General features: G+C 41.9%; 1 protein-coding gene across 1 annotated transcript in view; it reads left to right on the forward strand.

The window, feature by feature from the left end:
* LOC144762844 (uncharacterized) overlaps positions 1-19,588 on the forward strand; it is an 86,851-nt gene extending 67,263 nt beyond the window's left edge. The window contains exons 3-7 of the mRNA XM_078648123.1: positions 4,322-4,386; positions 8,873-8,908; positions 15,111-15,548; positions 18,563-18,778; positions 19,275-19,588. Of these exons, the coding sequence (XP_078504249.1) occupies positions 4,322-4,386; positions 8,873-8,908; positions 15,111-15,548; positions 18,563-18,778; positions 19,275-19,559 (1,040 nt within the window). The 3' untranslated portion in view covers positions 19,560-19,588. The remainder of the gene's footprint in view (positions 1-4,321; positions 4,387-8,872; positions 8,909-15,110; positions 15,549-18,562; positions 18,779-19,274) is intronic.
* The last annotated feature ends 7,320 nt before the right edge of the window (positions 19,589-26,908 follow it).

Here is a 26,908-nt window from a genome sequence, read left to right on the forward strand (position 1 = left end):
ACCTTAAACACCTCACTCACCCTCAACCCCTCCCCCTCCCTCCCCCTCACCCTTACTCACCCTCAACACCTACCTCACTCACCCTCAACCCCTCACCCTCACTAACTCTCAAACGCTCAATCACCCTTACCCTCACTCACCCTAAATACTTCACCTTCACTAACACTCAACCCCTCACTCACCCTCACTCTCACCCTCACTCACACTCAATACATCAGCCTCACCCTCACCCTCACTCACCTTCAATCCCTCATGCCATTTTTAAGGGTAACTTGGAGCTGACAGTTCAAGTCCAATTACAGTAATGGAGAAAATGGCGTCTGGAAACGTGATGGATTTTTAACAAAAGTCCTATAGTCACTCAACCTCAACGCCTCACCCAATACCTCACCTTCACTCAACATCAACATCAACATCTCACCATCCCTCACCCTCAACACCTCACCCTCAACCCCTCACCCTCAACTACTCACCCTCAACCATTCACCCTCAACTACTCATCCTCACTCACCCTCCCTCACCCTCAATCCCTCACCCACACCCTCAACACTTCACCCTAAACACCTCACTCACCCTCAACCCCTCCCCCTCCCCCTCACTCCCACTCACCCTTACTCACCCTCAACACCCCACCATCACTAACCCTCAACCCCTCACCCTCACTAACTCTCAATCCCTCAATCACCCTTACCCTCACTCACCCTCAATATCTCACCCTCACTAACACTGAACACCTCACTCACCCTCACTCTTACCCTCACTCACACTCAACACCTCAGCCTCACCTTCACTCACCCTCACCCTCAACGCCTCATGCCATTTTTAAGGGTATCTTGGAGCAGACAGTCACCCTCAACGCCTCACCCAACACCTCACCTTCACTCAACATCACGTCTCACCATCCCTCACCCTCAACACCTCACCCTCAACCCCTCACCCTCAACCACTCACCCTCAACAATTCACCCTCAACTACTCACCCTCACTCACCCTCCCTCACCCTCAACCCCTCACCCACACCCTCAACACTTCACCCTAAACACCTCACTCACCCTCAACCCCTCCCCCTCCCTCCCCCTCACCCTTACTCACCCTCAACACCTACCTCACTCACCCTCAACCCCTCACCCTCACTAACTCTCAAACCCTCAATCACCCTTACCCTCACTCACCCTCAATACTTCACCTTCACTAACACTCAACCCCTCACTCACCCTCACTCTCACCCTCACTCACACTCAACACATCAGCCTCACCCTTACCCTCACTCACCTTCAATCCCTCATGCCATTTTTAAGGGTAACTTGGAGCTGACAGTTCAAGTCCAATTACAGTAATGGAGAAAATGGCGTCTGGAAACGTGATGGATTTTTAACAAACGTCCTATAGTCACTCACCCTCAACGCCTCACCCAACACCTCACCTTCACTCAACATCAACATCTCACCATCCCTCACCCTCAACACCTCACCCTCAACCCCTCACCCTCAACCAATCACCCTCAACCATTCACCCTCAACTACTCATCCTCACTCACCCTCCCTCACCCTCAACCCCTCACCCACACCCTCAACACTTCACCCTAAACACCTCACTCACCCTCAACCCCTCCCCCTCCCCCTCACTCCCCCTCACCCTTACTCACCCTCAACACCCCACCATCACTAACCCTCAACCCCTCACCCTCACTAACTCTCAATCCCTCAATCACCCTTACCCTCACTCACCCTCAATATCTCACCCTCACTAACACTGAACACCTCACTCACCCTCACTCTTACCCTCACTCATACTCAACACCTCAGCCTCACCTTCACTCACCCTCACCCTCAACGCCTCATGCCATTTTTAAGGGTATCTTGGAGCAGACCGTTCTATTTTAATTACAGTAAGGTCGAAAATGGCGTCTGTAAACTTTATGTTTTTTACAAAAAAATCCTATAGTCTACATACCATGCCGTACACAGACACCGACAACAATTCCACCATTTAAAATTACCCACAGCCACATTCAAGGGCCGCATCCTGAGCAATGCTCATTACTTTTTATACTAAAAATAATACAACTTTGATGTCAAATACATCAGCTCATAACATTTCGCCACACCTGTCACTCACCCTCACTCTCACCCTCACTCACACTCAACACCTCAGCCTCACCCTTACCCTCACTCACCTTCAATCCCTCATGCCATTTTTAAGGGAAACTTGGAGCTGACAGTGCAAGTCGAATTACAGTAAGGGAGAAAATGGCGTCTGGGCACGTGATGTTTTTTTAACAAAACTCCTATAGTCACTCACCCTCAACGCCTCACACAACACCTCACCTTCACTCACCATCAACATCTCACCCTCACTCACCCTCAACACCTCACCCTCAACCCCTCAATCCCAACCCTCACCCCAACCCCTCACCTTCAACCCCTCACCCTCACTCACCCTCCCTCACCCTCAACCCCTCACCTACATCCTCAACACTTCACCCTAAACACCTCACTCACCCTCAACCCCTCCCCCTCACCCTCACTCACCCTCACCCTCACTCACCCTCAACACCTCACCATCACTAACCCTCAACCCCTCACCCTCACTAACTCTCAATCCCTCAATCACCCTTACCCTCACTCACACTCAATATCTCACCCACACTAACACTGAACCCCTCACTCACCCTCACTCTTACCCTCACTCACACTCAACACTTCAACCTCACCCTCACTCACCCTCACCCTCACCCTCAACTCCTCATGCCATTTTTAAGCGTAACTTGGATCAGACAGTTAGAGTCAAATTACAGTAAGGTCGAAAATGGCGTCTGTAAAGGTTATGGTTTTTAACCAAAACTCCTATAGTCTACATACCATGCCGTACACACACACCGACAACAATCCCACCATTTATAATTACACACAGCCACATTCAAGGGCCGCATCCTCAGCAATGCTCACGAATTTCATATTAAAATTAACAACACAACTTTGATGGCAAATATTGTATCCAGCCTCTGACCCATTCAGCATCATACATCAGCTCATAACATTTCGCCACACCTGTCTCTACATTTATGTATTGGCAAACAAAATCATCGACCATCTTTCTCATTCTCCCACTGTATTTCTACGGTGACACTCACACATTAATGGAGGCATCTGCAGCAATGTTCTGTATTTTCATACTAAACATAAACGCCACAACTTTGAGCCTGTATATTACAAGACTTACATTAAGGGACGCACCCGCAGCGAAATTCTGTATTTACAACACGTACACACACAGCCAAAATTATCCTAGCATTTAAAACTACCCACAGACACATTTAAGGGCCACTTACGCAGCAATGTTCACGATTTTCATAATAAAACGAAGAACACAACTTTTATGGCAAATATTGCATCCGGCCTCTGACCCGTTCAGCACCACACCTGTCTTTACATTTCTTTTTTGCCAAACAAAATCATCGACCATCTTTCTCATTCACCCACTGTATTTTCACGTTGCCACACACACATTAATGGACGCATCCGCAGCAATTTTCAGTATTTTCATACTAAACATAAACGCCACAACTTTGAGCCAGTATATTACAAGAGTTGTATGTTTAAAAGTGAAACTTTGTATACTTTGGATGCTTTATATATGCCATTTTTAAGTGTAACTTCGAGCAGACAGTTGAAGTCTAATTACACTAACGTAAAAAAAAAAGGCCCTTTGCTTTGTCAGTTCCGAGCAAAATCTTATGTGGGCTTAAGGGAGTTGCCCAGGGAAGTCTACTGGCGCGCCAATGTCGAAACTCCATCTGCATACACATTCAAACATTCACACTTCCAAGTCGCGCACATCAGCTAGTGTGACTTTTCCTTGGGGCAAGGGAAGGACTAAAAGCTTTGATCCTTTCTTAAACCAAAAAAAAAAAAAAGATTCTTGCATCGTTACCCCCTATTTAAGCAGAGGGACGGGTCACTTTAAGTCATACTCTCTTTTTACCTGCGAGGACAGAACTTCGACTTACAGAACGGCGCTGTACTTGCTGCTATCGACCAACAGCCACTGAAAAATTACGGCATTCAATCTTAGAACGTAAGTGCATGCAAGTTTTATTTCTATACATCTAAGGGACAGTATTGATACATTTACTTGCGTTTATTAGAACTGTTACTATATCAACATTGCACCTGTGTTAAATTATTCTGCGACATGTTTGTTTGCAAATCTACATTTTCTATGGTAATACTTAGCAAAGGACAACGTAATTTCTCAAACAGGTCATACCTTTGTTTAAACCAACCGATACATATTGTTTTTTTTATCGTTATCTCTTGTAGGTTATTGGTACGCTTTCAACATTTCCTTGATAGGGGGAAAGAAACTGCGCACCAACATATATCATGTAAGTACAGCCAACTGTTCACTCTTCTACACAATTTTTACTTCCGTTCCTAACACTCCGACTCGCCACACAGAACATTCCTTCCAATAATTCAAGGCACAACATAAGTTTGACACACACCCATTCATTCTTATATTTAATGCAACACAGTAACTACTCCTAATTACAACATGACACACACACCTTTTTACGTCTGTTACTATTACCTTTTCACGCACACACGGTTAAGAACACATACTATATAACACGCACGGCGAATTGAGTGCAACCACAACAGAACACTCCTTACGATTTTTGTCACAGCTTCACAGCAATACAGTAAACAGGATGATCGGACTGAACAGTGAACAGAGCTCCAGCTTACACTACTCACACACACCTTGTCAGATTATCTTTCAATATTACACGCATACCGCTTGCATTCTCAGATTAAATGTAACACAGTAACCAGTGCAAGTTACAAGATGACACATACGCACCCTTTTTTTTACATCTATTAGTATTAACTTTTCACGCACACACTGTTAGGAACACATACTATATCACACGCACGCCGAAATGAGTGCGACCACATTAGAACACTCATTACGCTTTCATTGACAGCTTCATAGCAAGACAGTAAACTGGATGATCGGACTCAAGAGTGAACAGAGCTGCATCTTACACTAATCACACACAGCCTGTCACATTAGGCAAAACACTGACTGCCACCCTTATACAGCACGTGCGACTCAAACGCAATCTAAGATCATAGCACTTCGCCACTACAGCACCAAACTTTCAGGCACAACTTCAAATTGCACATTTATTTGCACGCAAACAGGCTACACTTTACAACATTCACCCGCAGCTTTACTGGCACACAGTAAGTAATCCAAGTTACTAGCTGACACACGAAAACAGCCGCTCGTACAACTACTAGTATTACCTTTCCACAAACACACATCCAATAACACATTAGCCAGGATTTGCGGCCTACAAAAATAAACACTTCACTTTACAGTTACTACACTATTCCCAGGCACATTGTATCATTAGGGAGAATAGTACAGCCATAAACCGTTCGCAACACTTCGCCACACCACAACAAAATTTTCATACACACATTCCACGAACAAGGGCACTTTCACACACACCCTCTATTACATGGCTACTCACAATCTTTCTCTCAGGGGCCAAATTTAATGTTTACTTTGTGTCCAAGGACCGCATCGGTGGGGGCAGGGTCAGTGGTTAAGGGTCGGGGCTACAGCAACAACATAAAACTGGCCATGAGGTTAATCACAGGACCCTGCAGCCGAAGGCTTCGTCCACTGAGCCCTCCCGGCATACACATAATTTTCTCGCTCTCTTTCTCTCTTCGTCTCCCTCCCTCTCTATAGCACACTAATCACACACACCCTGTCACATTAGGCAAAACACTGCATCTTACACTAATCACACACAGCCTGTCACATTAGGCAAAACACTGACTGCCACCCTTATACAGCACGTGCAACTCCTACGCAATGTAACATCATAGCACTTCGCCACTACAGCACCAAACTTTCAGTCAGAACTTCTAATTGCACATTAATTTGCACGTAAACAGGCAACACTTTACAACATTTACGCAGAATGCATTCATTCGCATCTTTACTTGCACAGTTAGTAATCCAAGTTACAAGCTGACACACGGAAACAGCCGCTCGTACAACTACTAGTATTACATTTTCACAAGCACACATCCAATAACACATTAGCCAGGATTAGCTGCCTACCCAAAAAAAAACTTGACCTTACACTTAATACACTATTCACAGGCACATTGGAACATTAGGGGGAATAGTACAGTCATAATCCGTTCGCAACACTTCGCCACACCACAACAAACTTTTCATACACACAATCCACGATCAAGGGGACTTTCGCCCACACCCTCTATTACATGGCTACTCACAATCTTTCTCGCAGGTGAAACATTTACTGTTTACTTTGTGTCCAAGGACCGCATCGGTGGGGGCAGGGTTAGTGGTTAAGGGTCGGGGCGACAGCAACAACATAAAACTGACCATGAGCTTAATCACAGGACCCTGCAGCCGAAGGCTTCGTGCACTGAGCCCTCCCGGCATACACATAATTTTCTCGCTCTCTTTCTCTCGCGGTCTCCCTACATCTCTATAGCTCTCTCTCCCTCTCTATAGCTCCCCCTCCCTCTCTCCTGTCTTCCTCTGTCTCACTCTAACTGTGTTCCTCCCTCTGTCTCACTCCCCCTCTCTTCTTCCTCCTCTCTCCCTCCCTCTCCGTCTCCCTCCCTATCACTCTGCATCTCACTCACTTTCTCTTCCTCTCCCTCCATTTCCCTTCCTTTCCCTAACTTTCCCTTCCTCTCTGTCTTTGTACATAACTCTCCATTTGTCTCCCCTTTACTCCCTCTCTATCTTTCTACATTACTTGCACACTAACTGGGTACACTTTCAATATTACACGCACACCGCATTCATTTTCATATTCAATGCAATATAGTAAGTAATCTAAGTTACACGATGACACACACACACATTTTTCGGTACGTCTCGCACTATTAACTCTTCACGCACACACTCACTCCCTCTCCATCCCCAACAACAATTCCAGCTTTTAAAACTACCCACAGACACATTCAAGTCCCACATCCTCAGCAATTCTCAACTATTTTCCTAATACAAATAACGACACTACTTTAAGGGGGTCGCTATTTTTTGAAGCCTCACACACACACTCACCCTCACTTACCCGCAACGCCTCACCCTCACTCACCCTCACCCTCACTCACACTCACCACCTCACCCTCACCCTCACTTACCCTCAACGCATCACCCTCAGTCACCCTTAACAGCTCTCCCTCACTCACCCTCAACGCCTCTCCCTTCCTCACCCTCACCCTCACTCACCCTCAACGCCTCACCCTCACCCGCACTCACCCTCATTCTCACTCACCTTCAGTCACCCTCAACACCTCACCCTCACTCACCCTCAACGCCTCGCCCTGCCTCACCCTCCCTCACCCTCACCCTCAGCCTCACTCACCCTTACTCACCCTCACCCACCCTCACGCTCATCCTCACTCACCCTCACTTACCCACACTCACCCTCAGTCACCCTCAGTCACCCTCACTCAACCCCTCACCCTCACTCACACTCACTCAACCTCTCACTCAACACCTCACTCTCACTCACCCTCAACACCTCACTCACCTTCAATTTCACTCACCCTCAATTTCACTCACCCTCACTCATCCTCAACACTTCCCCCACCCTCACTAGCCCTCAACACCTCACACACACACCCTCAACACTTCTCCCTCAACTCCTCACTCACCCTCACTCTCACTCAACACTTCAACACCTCAGCCTCAGCCTCACCCTCACCCTCACTCACCCTCAACACCTCACTCACCCTCAACACCTCATTCTCACTCACCCACACTCACCCTCATCCTTACTCACCCTCAACTTCTCACCCTCACTCACCCTCAATCTCTAAGCCTAACCTACCTTCACTCACCCTCAACCCCTCACCCTCACTCACACTCACCCTCACTCAACCTCATGCTCACTCACCCTCATGATCACTCACCCTCAACACATCATCCTCACTCACCCTCACCATCACTCACCCTCAAACCGTCACCCTCACTCACCCTCACCCTCACCCTCACCCTCACTCACCCTCAATACCACTCACCCTCACTCACCCTCATCCCCTCCCCCTCACTCACCCTCACCCTCAACACCTCACCTCACTAACACTCAACACCTCACCCTCACACCCTCAACATTTCACCCTCACTCACCCTCAACCCCTCACCCACACTCACCCTCTCTCTCCCTCTCTAGCTCCCCCTCCCTCTCTCTTGCCTTCCTCTTTCTCACTCTAACTTTGTTAATCCCTCTGTCTCCCTCCCCCTCTCTCTCCCTCCCTCCATCCCCGTCTCCCTTCCTATCACTCTCCCTCTCACTCCCTTTCCCTTCCTCTCACTCCATTTTCCTTCCTTTCCCTCACTTTCCCTCCCTCTCCCTCACTCTCCATCTCCCTCACTCTCCCTCCCTTTTACTCCCTCGGCATTTCCCTCCCCTTCACTCCCTTTCTGTCTTTGTACATTACTTGCACACTAACTGGGTACACTTTCAATATTACACGCACACCGCATTCATTCTCAGATTCAATGCAACACATTAACCAGTCCAAGTTACAAGATAACACACACACACATTTTTTTACGTCTCTCAGTATTAACTTTTCACGCACTCACTCACTCTCTCTCTGTCCCCCTTTTCCTCCCACTCCCTCTCTCTCCCTCTATCATCTCACCCTGCCTGTGTGCCAGCCGTGGCGCATACACTCACAGCAGCACTAGAGCTCTTAACAGGTCTTTAAAAGACTATTTACATGCTAATGTGCCCTTTATGGGAAAAATTCGATAAAATATCTTCTAAACATTATGTATTTTTTTTCTCCTTTCAGATTATTAAAACAACAACAAAAGAAACAGAAGTTAAGGTAAATACTACTTTGCCACTTAGTTTAAAATTTGTTAAAAGTTCATACCTTACAGTCCCCAAAAATATTTGTTAGTTCACAAACCTTCTTAATTTACATTTGTTGATAACAACATTTCAGTATAACTTAGAAGATGCAGAGATGCTTGAAAGCAAGTTACCATCAAGGGAATAGCAAATTTAATAGCAAATCACAAGGTAAGCAATGCTTACCAAATAGTGCTTTTGCTGTCTTGCACAATTTATGCAAGCCAGTAACTACTTGGAACTCTAATGATCTGCATTATATAATGGACCGTGGGGACGCTTTATATCTACAAATGCATTCTATTAACAAAGAAACACTTATGCATCCAGATGACCTGCCAAGGTATATAGACCACAATCAAGAGATATATTCACTTTTGCTACGGAACGCTTACTACGGTGATGTCCTTAAACGTTTTGATAAAGCCTACCCAGATATTAGCACAGCATTAAATGTTACTATTAATAAGCACTGTGGTGTTCTACTTTGTATGAATGTTTATGCAATAGCTATTTTCAAACATATGCAATCATACTTTGTATTTGATTCACATAGTAGGGACCATGAAGGCATGCCTCATTCAAACGGAACATGTGTTACAATTGCATTTAATTCGTTTGAAGGCCTAATTCAATATGTTATGAAACTAGCATATAACTTTACACATCAGGCTGAGCAATGTGTCCAATTTGAATTAACACCAATAGATATAAAAGTCATTCAAAGGAAATCCTTTACAAAAGCACTTACTGTGCACAAAAAAAATAGTCACCTACCGCAAGAAAGAAAAATTTGGGTACATACTACTGAATGTACTCCTAATCAGACGATAACATCAACATCAATGTCTTCTGATGATTTACTGAATAAAAGTAAGGGAGGGAATAGCAATAGTAATCATTTAGCACAATTACCAGGTAATAGTAAAGCTATACAGGGAACAAATAAACAGTCTCGGAAAAGAAAAAGGGATTCAAGTACATGTCCAACTAAAGTTGTACAAAGAAAAAAAGTTAATACAGCTGAAGAAGACATTACCAACAGTCAACTAAGTGCTACTGATAATAACATCCCCATCTTCACGCAGGGCCAAAGACAGAAACGAGGTAAACAAATCCATACAATCATTCGCAAATTCCACCGGGAAATATTGCATGGGCCAGAGTACATTTGTACTCTTTGCAATCAACTGTGGCATAAACAAACGTTGCTAAATATACGCAGTGTTAGCCAATCTGAAATTTTCAACAAGTGTAACATTAGTAACAAGAAAACCAATTTTATTTGTAAGACTTGCTATTATTACATTCGCAAAAACAAAATACCACCATGTTCTATTGTAAATGGCATGGGCTTCCCAAATGTACCAGTTGAATTAGAATTATATGATTTAGAAGAAAGATTAGTTTCACCTAGGATACCATTCTTACAAATTCTGAGTCTGCCACGCGGTTTTCAAAAATCATTATCAGGTGCAGTAGTTAATGTACCTGCAGATGTTATGACAACTGTTACAATTTTACCAAGGCAAATTAATGACGCCATGACAATCCCAGTGAAATTAAAAAGGAAATTAATCTATAAATCATATACACATTATGAGAATATTAGACCAAATACAGTAAAAAAGGCAGCTACTTGGCTAGCTAAAAATAGTACAATGTTTAATGAATATGGTGTTACGATTAACCCTGACTGGGAGTATATACCTCCAGAAATAGAATCTCACAATGAGACTTCTGAGACAAACAATTCATCTGATAGTTCTGACAACATAGAAGCTGGGAATTTGGATACTATGTTAACAAATGAAACTATTACTAGTAATTCGCTGAATGTGTTAAGTTTCGCTCCAGCTGAACATAACACGCCAAGAGGTTTATATGAGGATAAAGATTCAGAGTTTTTGGCTTTCCCTACTATTTTTTGTGGTGAACGAAGGCCTAACAATAAGGAAAGACACATACCGGTACATTATAGTACTATTTGCCAAGCAGAGTTAAGGAGTTATGATAGAAGAGTCGCTAAATCTATTAGTAATGTGTTTTTTAAACTGAAGAAATTACATATTAAGCAGATCCATGGTAAAATCAACATTTCCATCAGAAAACATTTTACAGATGGAAATAAAATAACTGCTAAAGACATTAAATGTAATATTGCCAATGTTTTACAGTTTAATGAGGGGTACAAAGTATTAAAAACTATACGCAGTTCACCTCCATATTGGGAAGGTTGCAAAAAAGATATTTTTGCAATGATAAGGCAACTTGGCATACCCACTTTCTTTTTGACTTTATCTGCTGCTGAAACAAAATGGCACCATTTAATAAATATACTATTGAGAGTTAGAAACTTAAAGGAATGTACAGAGGAAGAATTCTTAAACATGTCTTGGGAAACTAAAAGTAAATTAATACAAGAAGATCCAATAACATGTGCAAGACAGTTTGACTATCAAGTTAGGAAATTCTTTAATTGTGTTTTGCTGAATGGCACTAATCCAATTGGGGAAATAGTAGACTACTTTTACAGAGTCGAATTCCAACAAAGAGGTTCTCCACATATACATGCATTACTCTGGGTAAACAAAGCACCATTGTATGGTGTTTCACCAGTCGAAGAAGTCAATAGCTTTATTGACAAATATATCACTTGTCATAAGTCTGAGAACCCTGTTTTACAACCGTTAATAAATCTACAAAGGCATGGTCACACCAAAAATTGCAGACGTAAACAGCAACGGACATGCAAATATCAATATCCCAAATATCCAATGTCAAGAACGCTCATATTAGAGCCATTAACACTTGAGGAGACAAATAACCAATGGCAAGATAATATGAAAATAATACATGAAGCTATGAATAATACTACTTTTAATACACTTTCTTTTGAGGAATTTTTAGACTTCATTAAAATGGATGATAAAGAATATATTACTTCTATACAAACTAGCTTACAAAAAACAACTATTTTTTTAAAAAGAACACCAGGCGAATGCTTCATCAATAACTACAATAGTACTCTTTTAGAAGCTTGGCGAGCAAACATAGACTTGCAGTTTATACTAGACCCTTATGCTTGTGCAGTCTATATTATCTCATATATCAGTAAATCGCAAAGAGGAATTAGCAAACTTCTAGCGCAAGCTGCTAAAGAGGTAACAAGCAATAGTAATATCAAAGATCAACTTAAACACATAGGAAACAAATTCCTCAACTGCACAGAAATTAGTGCTCAAGAAGCAGCATATCTAATTCTTCAAATACCATTACGGAAAAGCTCACGATCATTTGTATTTATTAATACTAGCCGTCCAGAGAAAAGAACTTATTTAATGCGTGATATCGAAACTATTAATAACTTGCCCGAAAATTCAACTGACATTCAATGTGAAAATATTATTATTAAGTACTGCAAACGGCCACAATCATTAGAGATGTGCACGTTAGCAGACTATGCGGCTAATTTCAACTATGTGAAGAAAAAAACACATGGGAAAGAAATAAATGATTGCGAAGATTTACTTGCAGAACAAAACTTTTACAGCTCAGATGAGGAAGAATTAGAAATAGAATGTAGTCACGGAAATAAACAACAAAAGAAACAGAATTATGATTATGCTTTAAATAAGCGCAGACAAGGGAAAATAATACGCTTTTGCAGATTTAGCAAAAATAATGAACCAGAAGAGTATTATAGAGAAATATTAATGTTGCACTATCCATGGAGGGAAGAAGAAAAAATACTAATCAACAAGGAAACTTACTATGATAGGTATCTGGAAGTTAAAACATTTGTTGACACACAACTAAAAATCTATAACAAACAGCATGGCGAAGTTACAAACATTATTCATGAACAGTGTCATGAAAATGTAATTTCACCTCCTCTATCACCAACTGTTAATATACAGACAGAAGACCAAAATCCAGAACATAATAATAGATATGATTTGGCTCTAGATTTAGGAATTAGAACTACAACTGAAGAACAAAGCTCAACTAACGTTATTTTACCCAATGAAAAATACCAACAACTTATGCAAAACTTAACGGAAGAACAACTTAAATTTGTTTACCATCACTTGCATTGGTTTAAAACTACAAGCACTCCATGCTATACTTTTTGCACTGGAGGGGCTGGTGTTGGGAAAAGTTTTGTAATATCTGCACTATATCAAACTTGACTACGCTACTATAACACTAAGGCCGGTGAAAATCCAGATAATGTTTATATCTTACTTACTGCTCCAACAGGAAAGGCTGCCCATAATATTAATGGCAAAACACTGCATAGCACTTTCAAAATACCTGTGTCGCAAAGTTTGACTTATAAACAACTGAGTCATGAACATAGAACTGCTCTACAAATGGAAATGATGCATGTTAGAGTTGTTATTATTGATGAAATTTCAATGGTAGGACACAATATGTTGAATTTTATACATAACAGGCTTCAAGAAATTAAATCATCTAATGAACCATTTGGAGGAATTTCTATTTTAGCCATTGGTGACTTTTACCAATTAAAACCTGTATTTGACAGATACATTTTTCAGGATTCTACACAAATGTATGGTCCTTTAAGTGCTAACTTATGGAAAGAACATTTTAAAATTTTTGAATTAACAAAAATTATGCGCCAAAAAGAAGATCTACAATTTGCTGAATTACTAAACCGATTGAGAGAAGGCAAGCATACTGAAGAAGATATTTCACAAATTAAGCAAAGGGAAATACAACCTGATGAGACTTTATTAGAAACAATTCCATATATCATGTCAACTAATCTAGAAGTTAATGAAATTAACCAAAAGGTTTTAGAACAACATTGCAAAGATTATCCAGTCTACATAACAGTAGCAAGCGATACCGTCAGTTCAGATTTGTCTGAAAATGTGAAAAAAACGATTCTTAAGCAACTGCCCAAAGATCCACAGAAAACAATGGGCCTTTCACATACATTACACATTGCCTTACAACTTCGTTATGATTTAAGTTGCAATGTGGATGTCAATGATGGTTTAACAAATGGCGCAACTGGTGTTGTACAATTAGTTGAATTGATTAACAATACACCTATTATTGTTTGGTTGTTATTTGACAATCCCACTATAGGACAAACAACCAGACAACAATATAAACACTTATTTCATTCACAAATACAAAATACATGGACACCAATACATGCTATAGCTAGACATTTCCAATACACTAAAAAATGTATTACCATTATACGGAAGCAATTTCCTTTACGCCAAGCATCAGCACGCACTATACATCGCACACAAGGTGCAACTCTCGAACCACTTTATATACACTTTAATAACAGCAAGATTCATCATTTGCATTATGTTGCTATTAGCAGGGCAAAATCAATACAAAATGTATATGTACACAATTTTGATGAACGTAAAATTGTAGTACATCCACAAGTTAATGAGGAAATGCACAGATTAAGGACAGAAATGCCACTTGAAATACATATCCCACAGTTACATACATACAGTGCACATTTCAATATCATTGCACACAATATAAGATCACTACAGAAAAATTTTTCATCTATGGTAGCGGATAGGAATATATTACAAGCAGACATTATTTGCTTAACTGAGATCAACACTACAAGAAATGCTACAGCTAATGATTTCACGATAGAACAATATCATCACATTATATTTGATAAATTTCATACATACAACACAAACCATGGAATGATGATGTACTACAAAAAAGATTTATTTATATTGCCTATTTATGAGACACTTGAAGGGATAGACATTTTACATTTTACTCTACAGATTGATAACACAGATTACCTTATTATTATTTTATACAAACCACCCCTAAAAAGTATAACTTCTCTTTTTCATTTCATCACAAATATTACGGATTTTTACCCCACACACAAATTCATTATTATAGGGGATTTCAATGTGGATGTATCTCAACAAAATGCAAACAGCAAGCAATTACTTGGATTCTTTGAAACAAAATTACAATGTCAACAACTCATTAACAGTTACACAACTAACTACCAATCCATTTTAGATCATATATATACAAATGTCCAACTACACAACTATGGTACTTTAGAATGCTATTACAGTGATCATAAAGCAATATGGGTTTGTATTTAACATGTTATATCACATTTTCTATTTCAGATGATGTCTATTGAAGAAATAATGAACATTAATACCGATGACAACAAACCATACCAGAAACCAATAAGAGTTAATGTCATCAACTGCTCAGGGAAAACTACGTACAAAAATGCTAAACAAGAGCAGAAAATTTTATTCCATTTGGCTTTAGCAGATAAAACTGGAACAATAAAATGTACTTGTTACCAAGAAAATTTATATGAGCAAACGAAAAATAACTGTGGACTACTGATACGAAACTTTATTATCAAAAACAAAACAATTTTAATTACAAAACAAACTAAAGTAACCAAATTTCCCGCAATGGCAATCGAGGATGGCCTGATCCAACAAGCAAACAACATTTTGCATCCGCCTGCACCATCGGCTTCTCCCATCAAGGAAATAAAACGGGCAAGTCTAAAAAGCCTGATGACCGTTTCAGGGACAATAATTGCCGTAAGTATGAACACAAACATGTCATCATGTCAACTAAAAAAAAATATTGTCTCGCATTTGAAAAGTTGGACTTATTAGTATTGTAAATGACATATCTTATGTATTTTTTACTTTTTAAAATTGCAAGTCTAAATAGCACACCTATGTCATGTGACAGGCAGACCTGCCCTTAGGGCAGGTATGCTTGCCACATGGCACCTGTGCCTTTTTTGGGGGTGCCAGAGGGTGTCAAAGTGACACCCCCTGCACCCTTCTGAATTCTTTAATTACCGATTCGGTAAATACCAAATCGGTAATGCCTAATCATTCCTATGGGCTTCAAAGCCCATAGGAATGAATGGGCATTACCTATTCGGTATTTACCGATTCGGTAATTAAAGAATTGTTAAGGATTCGGTAACGAATACAGATGTTGGGACCTACATACCATTTACCTATTTTTAAATACCGAATCGGTAGGATTCGGTATTTCAAAATAGGTAAATGGGATTTACCTACATCGGGCCCGTAGTAACTTCACTAACAAGCTCAAAAAAGGTTGCATTATACACTCTTTCACACTATGTAGAAAGTAAGAGTTTTGGGAAATATAATAGGCCAGTGCTTTGGGGTATACTACAAATTCAAGTACTCTCCACAAAGCCATTTTTAAAAAAAAATTATGCAATATGGTAGAAAGGATGTTCATTTGGGTCGTGAAATATAATACTTTATATTGCCATTCATACAACGCACTAGTACTATGTGTTTTTACTGTCACTATTTTATAGAATTGTTCTTTTTGGGTTTACCAAAAGAACGCAAAGACTGTCTTTACATCAATGCCTCACCCTCAGTCACCCTCACTCACCCTCAACACCCCACCCTCACTCTCCCTCAACACCTCACCCTCAACAATTCACCCTTAATGCCTCACTCACCCTCAATCTCACTCACCCTCAATCACCCTCAACACCTCCTCCTCACTCACCCTCAATCACCCTCACTAGCCCTCAACACCTCCCACTCAAAAACTCTACCCTTCTCCCTCAACTCCTCACTCACCCTCACTCTCACTCAACACCTCAACACCTCAGCCTCACCCTCAACATCAATCACTCACCCTCACTCACCCTCATCCTTACTCACCCTCAACTTCTCACCCTCACTCACCCTCAACACCTCACCCTCACTCACCCTCAACACCTCACCCTCAACAATTCACCCTTAATGCCTCACTCAGCCTCAATCTCACTCACCCTCAATCACCCTCAACACCTCCCACTCACTCACCCTCACTCACCCTCACTAGCCCTCAACACCTCCCCCTCAAAAAGTCAACACTTCTCCCTCAACTCCTCAGTCACCCTCACTCTCACTCAACACCTCAACACCTCAGCCTCACCCTCAACACCTCACCCTCACTCAATCAATCACCCTCACTCACCCACACTCACACTCATCCTTACTCACCCTCAACTTCTCACCCTCAATCTCTCACCCTCAAGACTCCCTCACTCTCACTCACCCTAAACACCTCACCCTAACTCAGCCTCACTCACACTCACCCTCACGTAACACCTCATCCTCACTCACCCTCACTCACCCTCAACCCCACCCTCACTCACCCTAACCCTCACTCACCCTCAACACCTCACCCTCAATCACTCACCCTCACCCTCACCCTCACTCATGTCATCATATGTACTAAAAAAATGCATAGTTGGCTTACACACACAGTACACCTTTAGTAACTTCATTAACAATTTAAAAAAAAACGCATTATACACTCTTTCACTCTATGTAGAAAGTACGCGTTTTGAAAACTATAATATGCCAGCGCTTTGCTGTATACTACAAATACAAGTACTCTCTACAAAGCCATTTTTTGCAATAAATATTGCTATCATTTAGGAAGGATGTTCATTTGGGTCGCTAAATATAATACATTATATGGCCATTCATACAACGCACTAATAATATGTGTTTTTACAGTCACTATTTTATACAATGCTTACTTTTTCTTTAGGAAGAGAACGCAAACACTGTGTTTACCTCAATGCCTCACCCTTAGTCACCCTCACTCATCCTCAAAACGTCACCCTGACTCACCCTCAACACCTCACCCTCAACACTTCAGCCTCAACGCCTCACTCACCCTCAATCTCACTCACCCTCAATCACACTAAACTCCTCACCCTAACTCACCCTCACTAGCCATCAACACCTCCCCCTCAAAAACTTAACCCTTCTCCCTCAACTCCTCAGTCAACCTCACTCTCACTCAACACCTCAGCCTCACCCTCACCCTCACCCTCACTCACCCTCAACACCTCACCCTCACTCAATCACTCACCCTCACTCACCCACACTCACCCTCATCCTAACTCACCCTCAACTTCTCAACATCAATCACCCTCAATCTCTCACCCTCAACTCCTCACCCTAAATGACACTCACTCAGCCTCACTCACACTCACCCTCATCCTTACTCACCCTCAACTTCTCACCCTCACTCACCTTCAATCTCTCACCCTCACCCTCTCACCCTCACTCACCCTCACTCACCCTCACTTACATTCACCCTCACCCTCACGTAACACCTCATCCTCACTCACCCTCACTCACCATCAACTCCTCACCCTCACTCACTCACAATCAACACCTCACACTCAATAACTCACCCTCACCCTCACTCATGTCATCATGTCTACTTAAAAAATGCATAGTTGACTTACACACACATTACACCTTTAGTAACTTCAATAACTAACTCAAAAAAATTAGAATTATACACTCTTCACACATAGTAGCAAGTATGACTTTTGAAAACTATAAGATGGCAGTGCTTTGGTGTATACTACAAACACAAGTACTCTCTACAAAGCCATTTTTTGCAATAAACAATTCAATCTTTTAGAAAGGATGTTCATTTGGGTCGTTAAATATGATACATTATATTGCCTTTCATACAAGGCACTAGTAATATGTGTTTTTACAGTCACTATTTAATAGAATGCTTTGTTTTTGTGTAGGAAGAGGACGCAAAGACTGTGTTTATCAATGGGCAAGATACCCCACTCAAATCGATTACAATAAAAGATGCAACTGATGATATAAAAGTGACACTGTGGAGAGAAGCGTCACTATTTAAAATACATCTTGGCAAATATGTTACCCTGACTCACGTCACTGTACATGAATTCAATTGCCAAAAAATATTGAATACAACGCGCCATAGCAAAATGGAGGTAAGCACAACAAACAAAACTTTTGGCAATTATCTCTTCTCAGCCACTCTTGGACTTTCACCCAGTCTTGCCCTTTCACCCACTCTGCCCCTTGCACCCACTCTGGACCTTTTACCCACTCGGGACATTTCACCCACTTGGGACCTTTCACCCACTCGGGAGCTTTCACCCACTCGGGAACTTTCACCCACTCGGGACCTTTCAACAACTCTGGCCCTTTCACACACTCTAGGCCTATCATCCACTCTAGACTTATCACCCACTCTAGACTTATCACCCACTCTAGACTTATCACCCACTCTAGACCTATCACCCACTCTCGACCTATCACCCACTCAAACCCTATCAACAACAGGGACCCTTTCACCTACTCAGTCCATTTCACCCAATGTGGCCCTTTCAACCACTCTGTCCCTTTCACCCACTATAGGCCTTACACAAAACATAAAGTATACAAATTTAAAAACTAATTGTTGCTTTTGTTTTCTCTCAACAGGTAACAGCCCCACCAGAGGAAAAGATGGACATTCAAATTTATGGTGTTGAAAGCTCTACAGAGCAAAATAGTATTATCACAATAAAAGTGACAAACACAGACGAATATCAATCTATGCCCATCGAAAACCAGATCTTAATTAAATGGTTTATGTTAGATGAGGAAGTTGACAACATCGGAGATGCCCTTGTCCATTTTTTGCCACAAACTTTTGAAGTTGTCTTTTGTAATGGCCAAATCATAAAGATTCTGAAAGAAAAAGACGATGAAATATGTTCTGACTAAATTTTGCATGTTGCCAGGATATCTTATTTTTGTACAAAGTTAAACAATAAATATTTGGTTATTTTTAAAAAAAATAAAAAAGTGTGGAATACAAATTTTACAACTTCTATGGTAATTTTTGCTATACAAAAGGCAAATTATAAGTAATACGCTCAATTTATACAACATAGTCACACCCACATACAACATTCAGCCAATCCATTTGACATTACAAAAACATATACAAAATACACATACTTTGTAGCTTGCACGCACTACAGTAGTATGTATGAATGAGACTGTTGTTGTGCTAAATACGCCTGTGCTGGTGCCGAGTTATGCTGTGTTGTTGCTCAATGTTACTGTGGGGGGCCGAATGATAAGGTGGTATTGCTGCGTGTTGCATTGGTGGACATCACAAATTAGGTTGTTGGGAGAATTGCAACTGTTGTTGGGATGAGTTATGCTGTGGTGGTAATAGTTGAACACTAACAAACCACAACTCATCATCAACACATCACAACAACAGCATTAGGAAGCACCACACTAACATCACTCATCAACACACCAACATCACTCTACACCACCACAACAGCATCATTCTACAACAACAACATACAAAAACACAAACACACTTTACATTTAAATAACTAGTCACACTCACATTTGCCAATCACACCCTCACTCACACTCACTCACCCTCAACTCATCACCCACCCTCAATTACACTCACTCACCCTCAACACCCCACCCTCACTCTCCCTCAACACCTCACCCTCACTCATCCTCAACACATCACCATCACCCTCACCCACCTTCACTCACCATCAACACCTCACCCTCACTCACCCTCACTCACCCTCAACACCGCACCCTCAAACCCTCAATCACCCTCACTCTCAACACCTCTCCCTCACTCACCCTCAACGCCTCACCCTCACTCACCTTCAGCCCCTCACCCTCACCACCTCACCCTCAATCACCGTCATCCTCACTCACACTCAAGACTTCATCCTCACTCACCCTCAACACATCTGCCTCAGTTACCCTCAACCACACTTACCCTCAACACACTATCACACTAAAACAACACACAAACACTTACCACCACTGCACCACTTCACTCACCCTCAACACCTCACCCTTAAACTCTCACTCACACTCACTCTCACTCATCCTCAATAACACACAACACCTCAACCACACTCAGCCTCAAATCCTCAATAACACTCAGCCCCTCACCCTCACTCACCCTCAACACCTCACCCTCAATCACACTCAACACCTCACCCTCACTCACCCTCACTCATCCTCACTCACCCTCACTCATCCTCAACATACTATCACACTAAAACAACACACAAACACTTACAACCACAGTAACACTTCACTCACACTCAACACCTCACCCTTAACCCCTCACTCACCCTCACTCTTAACCATCCTCAATCACCCTCAACACATCACCCTCAACGCCTCACCAACACTCACCCTCAGCTTCAACACGTCACCCTCACTCACCCTCAACACCTCACCGTCACTCACCCTCAACAACTCATCATCAACACATCACTCACCCTCACTCTCACTCATCCTCAATACTATCAACACCTCACCCTCAATACCTCACTCACCCTCAGTCCCTCACCCTCACTCACCCTCAACTCCTCACCATCAACACCTCACCCACACTCATCCTCACTCACCCTCAACAACTCACCATCAACACCTCACCCTCATACTCACTCACCCTCAACACCTCACCCTCATTCACCCTCACTCACCGTCAACACACTATCACACTACAACAACAAACAAATACTTACCACCACAGCAACACTTCACTCACCCTCAACACCTCACCCTTAACTCCTCACTCACCCTCAATCTCACTCATCATCAATCACCCTCAACACCTCACCCTCAACACCTCACTGTCATACTCACTCACCCTCAAAACATCACCCTCATTCACCCTCACTCACCGTCAACACACTATCACACTACAACTACAAACAAACACTTTCCACCACAGCAACACTTCACTCACCCTAAACACCTCACCCTTAACTCCTCACTCACACTCACTCTCACTCATCCTCAATCACCCTCAACACCTCACCCTCACTCACCCTCAACGCCTCACCCACACTCACCCTCACACCCTCACCCTCAGCACCTCACTCTCTCTCACCCTCAACGCCTCACCCTCAACGCCTCACCCACACTCACCCTCAGCTCCTCACCCTCAGCCTCAACACCTCACCCTCACTCACCCACAACGCCTCACCCTCAGTCAACCTCAACACATCACTCACCCTCACTCTCACTCATCCTCAATCACACTCAACACCTCACCCTCAACACCTCACTCACCCTCAGCCCCTCACCCTCACTCACCCTCAACTCCTCACCCTCACTCATCCTCACTCACCCTCAACACCTCCCCCTCATTCTCACTCACTCTCACCCTCTCACCCTCATACTCACTCACCCTCAACACACTATCACACTACAACCACACACAAACACTTACCACCACAACACCACTTCAATCACGCTCAACACCTCCCCCTCAACCCCTTACTTACCCTCACTCTCACTCATCCTCAATCACCCTCAACACCTCACCCTCACTCACCCTCAACGCCTCACTCACCCTCATAGCCTCACCCACCCTCAACGCCTCACACTGACTCACCCTCAATCTCACTCACCCTCAACGCCTCACCCTCACTCACCCTCAACACCTCACCCTCACTCACCCTCAACACACTATCACACTACAACCACACAAAAAAATAATTACCACCACAGCACCACTCATCACCACTGCAGCAAACAAAGGTCATACAATAAAAACATGTACGCTTTTAACAGTCACACACACAACAACAGCTATCAATGGCCACTTTCACCAGGCATACACACACAACAGTCATCAGTACTGCAGTACTATGTCTAAATGAGACTGTTGGTGTGCAAAATACGGATGTGGAAGTGCAGAGTGATGCAGTGTTGTTGCTCAATGGTACTGTGGGGCTGCAGAAAGATAAAGTGGTATTGCTGCATGTTGCATTCGTGGACATCAGTGATGCCATTGTTGGGAGAAGTGCAAATGTTGTGGTGCTGAGTTATGCTGTGGTGGTAATTATTAAACACCAACACAGCACCACTCATCACTAGCACAGAACAACACATCACAACTACAGCATTACTAAGCACCACACACTCACATGCCCACACGCTCACACACCCCCACCCTCACACACATCCACACTCACACACTCTCACACATCCTCGCACACCCACTCACATTCTCAATAAGCCTCATAGCCTCACGCTCGCCAACAATCACTCACCCTCACCCTCACACCGTCACCCTCACACCATCATCCCCTCACCCTCAACACCTCACCCTCACTCACCATCAACACACTATCACACTACAACCACACACAAACACTTACCACCACAGCACCACTCATTACCACTACAGCATTACTCAGCAGACAAACGACATACAATCCAAACATGTGCGCTTTTAACAGGCACACACACTAATAGCTAGCAATGGACACTTTCACAAGGCGTACACACACAACAGTCATCAGTGCATCCTTTCACCATGCATACACCCACACAAACAGCCATCAATCCACGCTTTCAACAGTCACACACACCACCAGCCTGAAGTGCACGCTTTAGAACAACTTTTTGTACGTTGCACACACAATTACAGCTATACAAGCATGCTTTGGTGCTGTACAGTACTGCAGTTCTATGTCTAAATGAGACTGGGGGAGTTCTAAATACGGCTCTAGTGGCAAAGAGTGATGATCTCATGTTGCTCAATTGTAGTGTGGGGGTGCCGAATGTTAATAATGTGCTATTGCTGCCGAAATGGACATAAGGGATGCCGTGCAAGAGAAATTTACTACACACAAGGCAAGTGCGACCGAAAAACACGTACGGCAAAACGAAACTCAATCCATGCCAAAGAATAAAACTAAATAGCAGCCATTGATAAAATACTAAACACACTCTAATGAGAGGAGCCAGACAGATAATACGTGCGAGCAAAGCAAGACCGAAAACAATAATTACATTAACATCAATAAAAGGAAATGCATAAACAAAAGTATAAGAACTCACAAAGGCACTTTTTCATAATATGAAAATAAAATTGTCATTACCTGTCGATCGTAGCAGCTCATTCCCTGAAATGTAGAAAATATAAAAAAAAACACAAAAAAGAGAACATACACAGTGCATACATAATACTTTTAACTACAACAAGCAACAAACAAAATAAATGAATAGCGGCGAAACAAGTCACATACGGGTACAAATGACACAAGAAAAAGCTAAGTCAGAGGAAAAATAAACATCACAGTGCCACCTCAGGCGAAACGAAACTACTGAAACTACATACCAGGAAGACACTAGCAAAGATTACTCAATGCATCCCGAAGAATCAACTTAAACACGAGCCAACATTCGCATAAAGATCAAGAAAAATTCAAAACACAAGGAAAGTGAGCGAGAAATAACAACGGACGCAATTTCAAAGACATAACACATACAAAAATAAACATTGCTTTATGTAACATTTCGAAAGAAACCCATTTTTCAAACATATATCTTTTAGAACAGTACTAAAGGATATTGTAACTCAAAACTCGATAATACACAAGGCGCAATACAAATAAAACACTCATACATCCTAATAAAACATTATTAATAATACGTATATACACACAAGTATTAATACATTCAAATTCATGTACTCAATGTTAATAAATGTACATCTTACCAGTCAGACGACGCAGCAACAACCACGGAGGAATAACACACCTTTACCGCACGAACATTCACACCAATGTAGAAAACGCCCCGTTGACGCACGTCAAATGCAACGCTACGTCACACAACGTAGATCTGCGATTGGCTAAAAATTACGTAACGCTCAACATTACATCACCATCAACTAAAAAATAGAACGCTAACATCCCTTACGTAACAAACGTAAAGGGAATACATTGCGTAATACCCTTTACTAGAACAGAAATAAAACACATTTTAAGTACATACACTAAATACTTTTACAAACGTATACACAAGCCAAGTGCGACCAAAAAACACGTACGGCAAAACGGAACTCAATCCATGGCAACAAATACACCGAAATAGCAGCCATTGATAAAATAAAATAAAAAATCTAATGCAAGAAGCCAGGCAGAAAGTAAATGCGAGCAGAGAGACCTAAAACAATAATTACATTAGCTTTACAATAAGCAAATGCATAAACAAAAGTATAAAAGTCACAAAGACACTCTTTAATATTATGAAAATTAAATTGTCATTACCTGTCGATCGTAGCAGCTCATTCCCTGAAATGAAGAAAATATAAAAAAGAAAACACACAAAGAGAACATACACAGTGCATACATAATACTTTTCAGTACAACAATAAACAAACAAAAAAAAATGCATCGCGGCGAAAAAACACACATACGGGTCCAAAAAACACAAGACTAAGCCAAGTCAGACAAAAAATAAACATCAGAGTGCGACCTCACTACATCACCCTCACTCACCCTCAACACCTCACCCTCATTCACCCTCAGACCCTCACCCTCAACACCTCACCCTCACTAACTTCACCCTCAACACCTCACCCACAATTCCACACCCTCACTCACCCTCACCATCACTCACCCTCACTCACACTCAACACATCACCCTCATCTACACTCAACATCACCATCACTCACCCTCAACATCTCATCCTTAACACCTCACTCACCCTCACTCATCCTCAACACCTCACACTCACTCACCCTTAACACCTCACCCTCAGTCACTCTCAACACCTCCCCCCCTCACCCTCAAAACATCACCCTCAATGACACTCCCTCACTCACCCTCACTATCACTCACACTCACTCACCCTCAACACCTCACCCTCACCCTCAATAACATTCAACACCTCACCCTCACCTTCACTCAACATCACCCTCACTCACCCTCAACGACTCACCCTCAGTTACACACACTGACCCTCAAAAACGCAACAGCACTCTGCCTCTCCATCATTCACACACTATCCATCATTCACACACTATCCATCTTTCAGAAACTCTGCATCATTCACCCACTCACCATCATTCACCCACTCAACATCATTCACCCAATAACCATCATTCACCCAATCTCCATCATTCACCCAATCTCCATCATTCACCCAATCTCCATCATTCACCCAATCTCCATCATTCACCCAATCTCCATCATTCACCAAATCTGCATCATTCACCCACTCTGCAGCATTCACCCACTCTGCAGCATTCACCCACTCTGCAATTTTAGGAATGTTAGGCCATTTTCTTACACATAAAGAAATTTCAGAACGGAAAACAAGGGGGTCGACGGAGTACAGCATCAGATACGTTAGACACAAAAAAAACTTAACATATTTGACCTAAAAGGATGCAAGGATGTTAATCAGTCTTCGGGCCAAAAAGTAAATTTAATTCGTACGATATTACAACAATATTACACAAAGGAAACAAATACAAATATGTGGCAGGAAGCGAGGACGAGGATGTACAAAGACACAAGTGAAACAGGCAACTTTTTCGTCGGGCAATAAACAAGCACTATTCATCCGGAGAATGGGACGGATTAAAGACAGTAGTCAACAGTTACACAAAAAACCGGACGCATACAACAATAGCACTTCTTCACACGGAATTCCATCTAATATAAAGAAAATATGACGCAAAAAAAAACTATTCGGAAACAGTCAAATTTTTCGGAGGGAAACAAACAAGAACGATTCATCCGGAAAATGGGACGCATTGAATACAATAGTCGACAGTTACACAAAAAGAGATACGCATAACACAATAGCATTTATCCAGACGGAATTAGTTCGAATATAAGAAACATATTACGAACATAGAACTATTCAGTCACAAAAAGCAAACGAAAAATAGATTACTTCACTGTACATGTCGTTCATACATTGCTAAGAATACTACAGTCAGCAAAGACACAAAGTTTCATTTCATACTTCAAGTACGTCAATAACAAATTATCCGACTACTTCAGCATCACACAAAAAGATAATGCAAACACAACTTACATCAATATATTAAAACACATTTAGCACTTCAAAATGAAACAAACACCTTTTGTACGTCAAATTACCAAAAAAAGGAAAATAATCCATTACATTACAGTTTAACAAAACATATGCATTACATATCGCCAATAAAAAACAAAACTTTATGTTACATTACAAACATTTACAAATATTACGAGCGAAATAAATACATTTCGCAAGTATTTAACTTTAACATAGT

Source organism: Lissotriton helveticus, chromosome 6 (genome assembly GCF_964261635.1).
Source record: "Lissotriton helveticus chromosome 6, aLisHel1.1, whole genome shotgun sequence".
NCBI lineage: Eukaryota > Metazoa > Chordata > Amphibia > Caudata > Salamandridae > Lissotriton > Lissotriton helveticus.